Consider the following 12414-nt stretch of genomic DNA (forward strand, 5'->3'; position numbering starts at 1 on the left):
CCCCAAAAAATGAATTTATATCAGAAATACTGCAATAGTTCTACTAAAATGATGCAATTACATTAGCATTATTTTAACATAGAGTAGAAATATCTGGATAATTTACTCTCAGATCCCTATCAATGCCAAACATTAATTTCATTGCAGGAAACGTGCTTTTTGTTACACCTGACTCAGCTGACATTTCACTGATCCCTAAATTGATTTACACACCTTGTAAACTTTTGTGTTGGCAAATTCCTGTCACTTCTATGAATACCTCTGGAGAACTGTGCGGCACAGGGAGAAACCCTCTGGAGAATTCCCTCAGTGAAGGATGCTGTCTGGCAGCAGTAGAGGTGATTGCTGCTGGTGATGTGCTTTGCTTTGCACGTTCTGCAGCGAATTTTGTACACAACCAAACACAAGGAGGCAGGGGCTGCACCCTCTCCCTCCCTCCCTGGCATCCACGGGCTCTGCCAGGTCGGGCTGCTCACCCGAGGCTCTGAGGTCTGAAGGCAACACCTTCCAGAGAAAGGCATGAACATTTCTCTGCTGGGAGCAGGAAGAGGCAGAGCTCAGTAAAGTGATAACACTGCCTTTAAAATATGGATGAGAGCCAGGAAGTGCAAATCCTGTGCCTGTGTGTGCAGCACCAAGCTGCACTGCTCACATCAGTGTTTCACCGTCTCAGGAATGCGCTGGGAGCAGAAGCCATGCCCTCTGCAGGCTTCCAAAAACCTGAATATTCGGGAAGTGAGGCTTAAACATTCCTTTGTGAGGGCACCCCAAGACTAGGAGGAATTGCCACTATCACCAGGCACCATCTAACACAGGCCACTCCTCCTTACCCTTAGAGGATCAAACCTGTTGACTCAGCACGCAGACAAAACCTCATCACTCTGATTTAAAAACAGGGCACATCCCCAAGGTGATCCCCCTACCAAAGCTGTACCTCACATTCTTTTAAAGGTGAAGGTTAATGTGCTGGGACTGAAAAGACAATTTAAAAAAATTAACAAAAATAACAAGAGCAGCTTCTCATCTCTTTGAGGACTTCTGCTATGACAGAGAGCCCCCAACCTACAGCAGGAGGAATGAAGACAAAATTCTGTTATAAAAGTGAGGCTTTTCCCTGTTTCCCAGAAAGTTCTTCTTTCTTTACACTCCACTCACTGTCCTCCCAAGGCTGAGGAGGGCCTGTCTGTCTGGATAATCTGCTGCACAAATGCTCCTGGGCACGCCCTGGGTTCCTGCTCTGCGTCAGCAGAACAAGGCCCAGACACAGCTGCACTGTCCCTGCACTGTCCCTGCACTGTCCCTGCCGTGCCTTGTCACCAGTGTGCCCCAAACCCAGCAGCAAACCCAGCAGCAGCACTCTGCAGCCCCTCCCATCCTCACAGCATTTCACCTGCTCTCTAGGAGTTTCACAGCCGTGAATAAAACAGTGATTATCTGGCAGGAATAGCAGAAGCCTCACAGGGACAGCCAGAAAAGCTCCCTGTTGGCAGAGCAGGGCTCACCATCATTATCCGTGTGCAGTGTGGGCATTAAAGCCTGCTGTGGGTGTGCTGGACAGCACCAGCAGCCCAGCAATGCCAAACTTCCCCAAGCTTCACTGCACTTCTCCATTTCTTCCACTGCACCCAGGTCTTTCTTCCTTTCCCTGTCAGAGCACAGTCTGAATGCTCCCTCGAGGGACCAGGAGAGCAGTTGGCACATGCAGGGATTTGGTAATGGCTCATTCATTCTCTCTGGTGGCAGTGGTCAGGGTGTATAGACCCACACTGTGTCTGTGCACATCAGCAGCACAGCACTGAGTGCATTATGCTTCACAATGCCTGGCTTAGATAAACACACACCTGCAGTCACACCTTGCAAGAATGATTTTCCTCTTCAGCTCCTCCCGCTCGGGGCAGTGCACCGCAGAGTCTGGGAGGAGAAGCTCCCACTGATCCCTGCTGCCTGAATGGCAGACAAACTGTTTCCCTGGTGTCCTGACCCCTGGAGAACCTGCAGAGAGTTGTTTGTTTAAGGTTAGCAGCTGCTTATGACATGTAAAAAAAATGTAGAAATCCCTTTCCTGCAGTCCTTCAGGAAGGGGCTGCTCCAGCGGGGTCAAACCCTGCACCAAACAAAGGGACAAACCTTCAGGGACAAAACCCTGCCACCAAACTGCTCCTGGGGCCTCCCAGGGGACCACCACCCCCCCAGGGCTCCCTGCTGGGGTGAGGGCTGCTCAGGGCTGCAGGGCAGCCAAGCCCACCACACTACTGCATTATTTTTCACATTATTTGCTGAGGTTTAGGCACGTCAGCGTCGCTGTCCATTTCCACAGCAATGTGTTCAGTCTGGTTATTTGCAGGGAAAACCCATTGGGATGTGGAGCTCCCATACGAAATCTGGCCGTGGTAACTGGGAATTTAACAACTGAGAAGCCCTTCTGAATTTCCCAGCCTCACTCTGCATTTGACAGAGCACTGGGGATGCCAGCTGCACACTCTGAATCGCCCCTTTCACTCACCCTTACAACACCCCAACGTTATTTTTGCATTTCAGTCTTTCTCCAGACTTCCAGATCAGGAAGAAAGGGTGCTCTAAAAAAAATCAGTGAATTTTTAATGCATTAATATGGGAACAAGGAAAAAAGTCTCTTCATAGTAACCACTGTTAGCAGCTGCTGGCTGTACAGCAGGGTTGAGACTCAACTACATTTTTCCCAACACTCACAAATATTTCTTCAGAAATAAGTACAATACAGGTGAAACACATTGTTTTATTTATAAAAAGTTACTTTAAAATGTATCGATAATTTTTTTCATGGCTTTTAAACAAATTAGAACCAATCCCCATAGGCAGTTTGCTTTTAAGGAAAAGGGTGAAACGGAAGGGGTGTGGAGAGAGAAAATTACACATGATGCAGCATCTGTGATCTCTCAGAAAGCAAAAAGGTCAGCTCAGTGCACCTGGAACTACAGCCTGATAAAATCCATTAGTCTCCAGACATGTACTTTGCACCTCCAGTTTCTTCCATCTTTAACCATGATTGGAGGATTAAAAACTGTCCTTTCTTTCATCCTCATGTTCATACATATTTTTCCATTTCTGTAGTTCCTGAGAATCATTTATCTTCCATGCTTCAGCAAAGGACTTCATTTTCCTCCTGCGGGAGGAAAAAAAAAAAAAAAACAACCCCTAATCAAAATACAGACACATTTTTAAGTGAAGCACATCAAACCCTGAAAGTCCTACAGTCATCTGCAAAATATTATACACAGTCCAAAATAGCACAGCTCAAAATGTTATGTGATCTTCAAACAACAAGTTAACATTTTCTAAGATTCATGTTCCTGCTCTAGGTCAGCCAGCAAATTAATTTCATAACTAACTTACAGCACCAGCAGCACTGACAAAATGATACAAACAAATGGTAAGAATAAATTGTTAAAGGAAACAAACAGCATTGTAGTCAGCCCTGTTTAATTTTGATCATTCAGTTCGTAGAAATTTGTATTTGTAGGACCATAAAAAGAAAACATATTTTCAATATAAATGAGTGCACACATCCTTCCTGTTTTTTTCTCAGCATTTTTTGATTTTTAAGAGCTGTGACAAATTACAAGACGTTTAAAATGGGGTAACACACATGGCCAACGACAGGAATGTCAAAACTGGATGAAATTACCCAGTGGATTTTCTTAAATAATATGATTTAAAAAAACAAGAAGAGGCATCTGGCCCGTGGGCACTGTGACAAGGGCAGTGCCACCAGCAGGTCTGGGTGTGGTTCCCCAGAGCTGGAAACTCCTGTTCCCAGCACACAGAGCAGACCCACTCTCTGAGCAGCACAGTAAGGACCCTGCTCCAGATTTATTTCTTTTTTTTACTTTTGCCAATTACAGACTGATATTTCCAATTAGCATCAGCCACTGCATTATTTTTCCTATAAACTGTCAAGTACTTTCTAAAGTTTCTCTCTGGCTTTATTAAGAGGGGATAAAAAAACATCGTTAGGCGCCGAGCTCTGTCGAGTTTCAAAGTTTGCACCTATAAATAATTAGTAGTCAAAATGTTCTCATGTAAAATTATCCTGTCAGGATTAGGTACAGCCATCAGACAACCAAGATCTTGGTTCATTATGTTCCCATGGGGCTATTTGAATTTTGCTCACAGGACTGCCACGGGAAAAAAACAGCAAAAGAAAAAAAAAAATACAGTGAAAACAGTTATGAATATCTAAACTGTGCACATAATGCTACAGGATTTACAAATCCATAATGCCACTTGATACACACAGGAGTTTTCATAACTACTCTAATATATAAGGTACAAACACCCCTGAATGAAAACTGGGAATGAGGGAAATAATAAAATCCCCAGTAGTTTCAGTACAATTCTTAGTGTTTGTGGGGGCAGTCAAAACATATTATAAATATTTATTTTCAAGTTAAACCAGACAAAGAATGTCCGTATTTCCTTCTGCACTTTGGTATGCAAAGACAATTTCAAGTTCCAAATTAAGTAATAAATATTTTCTAAATTAAAGTCATTAGTATTTTCACTACCACTGATGAGAACATAAGTATTATAGAAGGAAATAATTAAAGAGAAAAAAAAAATCACATTTGTTCTGACCTTTTCATGTTCACTGTTCTCTCCAACTCCTTTGATTTGTGAGCTGCTTTCTTCAAGATTTCTTCAGGAATATCTGCCAGTTTGGCAACATTTAGCCCGTAACTCCTTGCAGAGACTCCTTTAGTTATTTGATAAAGGAAAGTGATGAATTCAGGATTCTCTTCCACTTCAGATCCTAAAAACATATCAAAATATCCTCTATGTAGCAAATACATAAGCACCCTGTCCTGATCAGCTTACAAGGTAACCAGATAATACAATATGAAGAATTATTTAGGGGAAGGGTTAATGGCAAATGGCAAGTCATTAAAGAAACACATTCAAACTTTTTACAATTATTCAGTGAACAGGCCTTTATGATGCCTCTTTTAATTGAAGAACTGGGGCCATCATGTTTCAAAAACAGTTTCAAAACAATCAGATGTGTTTTTTTCACTCCACAGAGTGCTACATTTTGGAGCTGCTTGACGCGGCAGGACGAAGACACTGAAAGTACACGATATTAAATTATGCAGCCCAGCTGAAATGAAATCCATGGGAGCTACAAAACACATCCTGCTCGTGAAGCCCCATAAATAGCAAATGTTTCCAGACAGTGAGATCTTTCAGAGAAGGAGCTGCCATATGTTTGATCCCTAATCCCTCCTCCCTAATCCTTTGTGCTTGGCTGCTGTGGGAAGTTGGATGCTGGGATGGGCGAATCTCTCCCCTACCCCAGCTCAGATATCCTCCTGAAACACGTGAAGGAATGCATGTCCACTTTTCAAACCCCCCCAAATGTGTGACAGTGGGTGAATCACATTCAGGTGAGGTGTAAATTGTCACACTGACATCCTAGGGTTTTAGCTTTTATAATTTTCATCTGTTCGTGGTCCTGCAGCTCTTGAGTGTGTAACTCTGAAGTCCATAGTCAGTGTCAGCTGCTGCTGCCCCGTTTTGGGCAGACACAGCAATTCCTCTCCAGGCCTGGCACTCAAGGGCACCTCACAGCCCCAGGGCCCAGAAATGTAAATAAAAGTGAGTTGGGGGCAGCAAACTTGGGCTAAATGACTTCATTAGCTGAAGCTGTGATTGGAACAGATTAACCCCCAATCTGCAAATGCACCAAACTTACAGAAGTGTGCAAACCCATGGCCCGTGGTCCATTTTTGGGTGCAGCCCCTGAGGGAGGGCTTTGTCTGCCCAAAATGTACCTGAAGGCCCTTCAATAAATGTAACTGCTTTTAACTCTCTTAACTTTGTCTGGGCCCTGTTTTTAGGCAGCCCAAAAAGCATCACTAGCATGGAGTGATCCCTGAAATGCTGGCAGCAGCCCCTGGGGACTGCTGAGGCTGGTGGGTCAGGAGGCAAGAAAAAGCATTTGGCAAGGTCTGAGGAGGAAAATGGCTATGAACAGCTTTTTAGAAGTCTGGCCCCTGTTTTTGGGTAGTCTGAGAAGGCATCAACATCAGAGTTACTCTGTGGCTGGTGAGAGGAATGAGAGATTTGTCTTTACAAACAAGCTGTGGGCCTGCTGGTGGATAAAACCAGCACTGGGAGAGAAAAGAAACAATGGGAAGGATTCCACTGATTGATGGATGGAAAAAGATGATTGCTTTTAGAAATAAACTTTAGGTTTGCTGGTAAATGAAATTGGACATTGAAAGATGAAAGAAACAGTGGGGAAGAAAAACCCCTAAATTCCATAAGAATTAAAAGTTAAAAGGGGGGGTTATACATTAGAGGGAAATCTCTAGTATCAGGTGTTCTGGGAAGTCTGTACCTCTCAAGTACCTCATAAATGGAGAAGATGTGGCTGGGAAATTGGGATAAAAAGGAGGCTGAGTCCTCCAAAAATGTGTGAGACCTCAAGGGAACGCCCCATGGCCTCTCCTTTCATTCCAATAAAGTAAAAGGACTCCTCTGTCTCCTTTTTGGACATGAACCTGTGATGTTTGTGGATGGATTTTCCTGGCACCGAGGTGCCTCTCACTGACCTCTGTGCTGCCCGGCGTCCTCCTCGCTGAGCAGGAAGGCCATGTGGTAGTTGCCCACGGCGCGCGGGTACAGCCGCTGCAGCTCGCACACCGACGGGTAGTGGGTGACAAACAGCGTCAGGGCCTGCACCTGCAGCACACACACAGCAAACACGCTTTGGCCCTCACAGGCTGCTCCCCTGTCGGAGCCCAGGACGTCTCTCTGACCTTCCTGGATGATCCCAGCCCCGGCTTTGGGGCCCTGGCAGGGGGTTCATGCAGGTAAAGACCCCTGCGGCTTTGAGTGTGGCCATGGAGCCAGCTGCCAACCTCACATGAAGAATTAAATGTCACAAAAGTTTAGATACCACAGCAGCAATAATCACAGGGTGAGGGAACAGTGTGAGGATTCTGTACGTGGGGGTTTGGGACTTTGCTGAGGCTCCAAGGGGAGGAATCAGGGCGGGCCCTGCCCTTCTTCCTTCTTCTTCCTGGCCCCCATGGTTTGGGGGATGCTGGCGCTTCCAGACTGGTCTGGAGTGGACAGTCACTGTCTGGCACAGGTGACAGCTCTGGGAACAGAACTGTACATACAGCACACGTAGTTTTTAGTGTCACAGACAGCAGCAGCCCCGTGGGAGGGCAGCGTGCCCCTGGCTGAGCTGCTGAGCAGATCGTGGCAGGCCAGGCAGAAAATGTTCAGATAACAATTAATGAACAGCCCTGAGAACTGCAGCCCAAGAGTCCTGACTCCTTCAACAGCCGGGTTGGGAAAAAGAGACTTTTAACACAATCTCGGGGTCGTGCTGATAGGGGAGACTCCCGGACTGCCTGAACACAGCCACGCTGAGCTGGTGTCCTTTCCCCACAGCCATGGCCGGCGCGGCCTACCCGCGCCACAGGCACTTACATCTCTGATGAAGTGCTCCAGGGTGGCATAAGCAATGGCAATGCCATCGTGGGTGCTTGTCCCTCGGCCCAGCTCGTCCAGGATCACCAGCGACCTCGAGGTGGCTTTCCTGATGATCTCAGCAGTGTCTGTCAGCTCCTCCATGAAGGTGCTCCGGCCTTTGTAGATGTTGTCTGCGGCGCCCATCCTGCACCGGGACACAGAGCACAAAAACTCGTCACAAATGGCAGCTAATGCTGTAAAAATAAAATAATCACAGGCGTGAAACCATTCTGTTACAATCTCTGGTAGCTGATACAAACAGAGGAGAAAATGCAGGCAGAACATTCACCTTCCAGAGCTGAGTCCCAGCTCACACGTCTCCCACCTTCACAAACAGCACGAGGCAGCCTGCTTTTCCCTCAAAAAGAACCCTGGGACTTCTGAACAGCCAGCGGACGAGAATTCCATCAAAGCTGGCTGTGAAGGTGAATTGTACCCCTTTGGTTTAGTTCAAAGCTCTATTCGTATGGGTTTATAATGCTAACAGTACCCAAAGGTGTCCGATACTGGCATTTCCACACAGAGTGCAAGCTCCTGTGAACCAGGTGTTTGTGCATCCAAACAGCAGAGCAGCCACTTCCCTCAGGCACTAACAAAACAACCATAATTTCCCCTAATTGCACAGGTATACAATCTTAACCAGCATCCTTTAACAAAATTTAAAGGTATTTTAGGAATTCTCATTCTGTTGAAACACAACTCTTAGCAGGCTGCAGGCAGGCTGCTCCACACTCAAATTCCTCCACACTCAAATTCCTCCACATTCCATACAACCCTTCTAGCTCTGAATCAGATCCATGTAACCCTCAAACCCCATCCCAAATTGTGAATTTGTGGCCTGTGTCTGAGAAACCTGTTGTTAGTCCACCCTGGTTTTCCCTTTTCCTGCAGCTTTCCTTACCTGGGCAAGTAATACCCATTCTATACTGAAGAAAGAGCATTTCTTTTTTGCATTTCTGCTTTTGAATTACATTAATCACATTAGAGCATCCCTTCTGAGACAGGTCATCACAAGCATGCCACTGAGGAGGGATGTAAAACTGGATTTATTCACTCTTATCAGACAGTATATAGTTACATAGGAGCCACATTGATTTAAGGGAAACTAACTCATGGGTTTAGCATATTGTATTTCCCAATTTAACAGCTGGCCACAACAGTATTTAGAGCCAATCAGAACCTTTAAAGAGAAGCTCAATATAGTGGTTTCTTTCTCTCCTTTTTTCCTGGGTCTCTGTCTATTATAATTGCTTCTGTGACCTCCTGAGGCACCACCAAGACACAAATGATTTTAGGAGGATCTTATGACTAAGAGCATTTGACTAAAACCAAGCAGACTGGCCCCAGTATAACTATGATTTGTATATATTCTCTGCTCCCTGCCCTGAAAATCTGTCGTGCTATCATGCATAACTGCATAATAAGCAAATCTTCAGTTATAAATTAACTACTTTTGGTTGGAGATGGGCATATGAGAAAACTGAGTTTTTGTTTCATTGAGTGTGTGCTTAAACACACACACAAAAGTCACACTCCCACATACCCCAAAAAAACAGGTGCTTCTGGCCATAAGCTAATTCAACTGCACATGATTTTTCTCTGAACTAAGTGTATAACTCAGGGTAATGAGGTTTTGTGAAATTAACATTTTATTAAGCCACTTACTGCTGTAATCCTTTCAAATGCTGGGTTAGGAACGATGAAGATTTCAGTGAATTTCTCACAGTGCCCCCACCAGCCCTGTGCCCCTTTCCCAGCTTGGGTCAGGCACCAGGCTCTGGTGTAAAATCAAACAATCCTCCTTACTGCACAGATCCACAGAGAACAGGATAATTTAGGCCACTTTAACACTGTTAGCTGCAAATACATTAATCACAACGACAAATACTTTTTATGTTTGAACAATCTCTGGCTCCTTAATGAACAAGTTCAGTGTTAGCCTCCAACGCTACAATTAGTGGCATTATTATTTTGTCATTTCTTACTTGGCTTTTCCTTACAGGGACAGCATCTCACAGGCTGTCTGTTGTGTGCCTGTGGTGATTACACACAGAGCTTCCATTTTTCTCTGGGATTGCATCATTTCCACAGAGCCCACAAAATATTTTAGCCTGCTTTGTATCTAATTTGCATTCACAAAAATAATTTCCTGAACTTCCTCACTAAATGCTCAGGATACAAAGAGAAATTAGTATTATCTTTCCCTTGTTGTCAGAGACAGCTGGAGAAGAAGTCTTTCCTTCCAGCATTTGAAAACATTCAAATCCAACTCGGGCTTGACTACAGATTAAAAAAAAGTGCATTTTTAAATGACATAAAACCTCTTAAATGTCATCCTTTGAAAATTGATAAAATTGTTCTTTCTGCTTCTGTCCTTTTCACTACAAGAATTATACTTGTTTTTTGAACATACATACTGAGCAGTGTTATTCCAGAAATAAGCAGGAATAACTGTTTTAGTGTGGATGATTGCATTTATTAACTGTTAGTTTGTTAATTTGCAGCAAGGCATTGCTGCCTAACTTTATGCTGTACTACTCCTGATAAAATAAAGCTGTTGAGTCACAAAACCTACTGCTCAAACAACCCTTTTTTTTGGGGTTTTTTTTTCACATTTAAAACAGCCACAATAAACCCCACCAAACCTCTCCAGGACTCAGTGGCTTGGAATCCACATCTTAATGCAGATCTCCTCCAAAATGTTTTTACACATTAAAACATTAAATTCTTCTTCCCCAGTCCTGCCCACAAGGAACGTGCAGACAGGCAGCATGAGCAGCGTCTCTTTGGATCCATCACTCCTCAGCAGATGCAATTTGGCTGGAAAACACTTGTTTTAATGTCTCTCTGACAGCCAAACCCAAATTAAAAGCTCTTCATCTTACGGTGTTCAACCCATTTATTATGCAAAATATAAAAAATTAAAAAAAAAAAAAAAGAGGATGGATTATCTGTTTTCAGTGCTCGGTTCAAGTAGCAAAGATTCCTGTCAAAGGCTTCAGGAAAAAAACAGCAGAGAGGCAGTGTTTTGTAAGTTAATTTTCAGAGGGTGAGTTAGAGGATATAACTGCACCGCCTCTCAAAAGAAGTTATCCCACGTGCTCTTAGAGTTGGCTTGGGTTTGAGAGCACAGTGTGGGCCCCAGGAAGTTCACTCCTCTTTCATTTCACTGTGCACCTCTCTCACAGTTTGTGGAAATGACCAGGCAGCCCAGCAGCTCACAGTGGTAACACTCCACCACTGAATCCCAGAAAACAAGACTGCAAAGCCAATCTCTAGAGCTTTATTTTCACACAGCTGTCAACAGCCCAGTGCTACTTACTGGTTTTCCTACTCTGTAAAATACTTAATGCTGGGAAAAAAACCCCCAAACTTAAACTAAGTTTTCCCATTGATTTTAGTAATACCCATCTGAGTTTAGAAGCTCACCTAAAATACTTACTGCAAAAATGGAACCTGTTGCAGAAGAATAAACCTAACTCAAGAACAATTAACATGAAAAGAAAATTACTCTTTTCTCCAGAAGGAAGGTGTAGAACACTCTCAGCACCAACAAAAATCACTTTCTGTGATTCAAAGATAACACTGAGAACCCCCATGAATAAAATAAATTTATAATGTAACTTTACAATTCCACTCACTCCCTCACACAAACCCCTTTGAAATGTCATTTCAAAGATCACTGCATTTGCACAGGAGTAATTTAAATTAAAATAACCACTTTACAGGAAGGGAGGACTAGATGTGCTGCTGCCTTGCAGCTCACCCCTTTCCTGGCAGGGGCCTGATCACCACAGCCTGCCTGTGCCCAGCAGGGCAGTGGGGACAGGGCAGTGGGGACAGGAAGGACACTGGAGATGCATTAAGTAATTCCTGAGGAGATTGCATGTGCGAATTTGTAACAGCTCACTGGCAAGAAAATAATGCTTCACACTCCCCCACAACCTACTGGTACATCATCCTCTTCGTTTCCATCAAGATCTCACTGATGCAGACCAAAAAGTGACAGAAAGAAAAATAATTTACAGAAGCTGTAATTACAGAATTAGGAAAAAAAAAGAAGTGTGACGGAAAGCATGGCTATCAGGATAGTTATTATTTCTGCATTATTCATGGGTGACTTCTAAGAAGCGTGCCAAGTTCCATGGATGATGACAGGGAACCAAAGGATGCTCATGGCATAAACCTGTTTCCAGTCTACATGCACACGTGCTCAACCATTTCTACAACTGCTTCTCTGCAACTTTAAATGGAGAAGTACCAATGGTATATTACATAATTAAGGAGAACAGCTGTTGAGAAGCCTGACAGAATGCATTCAGTGCAAAATACATTTTTCTTCTGTACATTATTGTAGCTATGTGATGCTCTCAGTCACTGAGAAATTAATGAAGATATTAAATGACTCTGAGGGATACAAACTTTGCATTATCCTAGAAAGAAAAGCGAGTCCAAAGTGATTTCAATACTCAGTTTCACAGTGGTTTCTAAACTTTTCTTTCCCCTTCTCAGTGTCTCAAGGTAACTGAGGCAGCCAGAACAAATAATACTGAAATCATCTTTTCCTTCTAGGGCTGGCCCACAGGGGAATCCTGCACACACCAGCAGCCCTGCGTTCTAAAACAAACATTTCTAACAGGATTAACTTTCAACATGTGAAGTGCATGGATTTTTAAATTTTTTTTTCTGAAAGCCAGAGGGAAGAAGAACACCCATGGACTCGATCTTTTCAAAAGCTTCAGCTGGACTGACAGGACAGGGAGGACAGAGTCCCTGTGAGTCAGTGCAGGGAAGTTACCAGCACCCCTCATGCCTAGACTTCATGGACTGACAGAAACTCAGTTATTACAAAAGGTTATGTCACGTTTACCTAGTGAGGAGCTCCCAGTAAAT

The 12414-nt window shown here is 43.9% G+C and overlaps 1 protein-coding gene across 3 annotated transcripts in view; it reads right to left on the bottom strand.

The window, feature by feature from the left end:
• Positions 1 to 2741: 2741 nt before the first annotated feature.
• The window catches only part of MSH3 (mutS homolog 3), a 100495-nt gene continuing 90822 nt past the window's right edge, over positions 2742 to 12414 (bottom strand). For all 3 annotated transcript variants that reach the window (XM_038125454.1, XM_038125455.1, XM_038125457.1), the window contains 4 exons: positions 7480 to 7666; positions 6591 to 6720; positions 4615 to 4789; positions 2742 to 3142 (listed from right to left, as the gene is read on the bottom strand). In XM_038125454.1, the coding sequence (XP_037981382.1) occupies positions 3034 to 3142; positions 4615 to 4789; positions 6591 to 6720; positions 7480 to 7666 (601 nt within the window). In that variant the 3' untranslated portion in view covers positions 2742 to 3033. The remainder of the gene's footprint in view (positions 3143 to 4614; positions 4790 to 6590; positions 6721 to 7479; positions 7667 to 12414) is intronic.

This window comes from Motacilla alba, chromosome Z (assembly GCF_015832195.1).
Source record: "Motacilla alba alba isolate MOTALB_02 chromosome Z, Motacilla_alba_V1.0_pri, whole genome shotgun sequence".
In the NCBI taxonomy this organism is placed as follows: domain Eukaryota; kingdom Metazoa; phylum Chordata; class Aves; order Passeriformes; family Motacillidae; genus Motacilla; species Motacilla alba.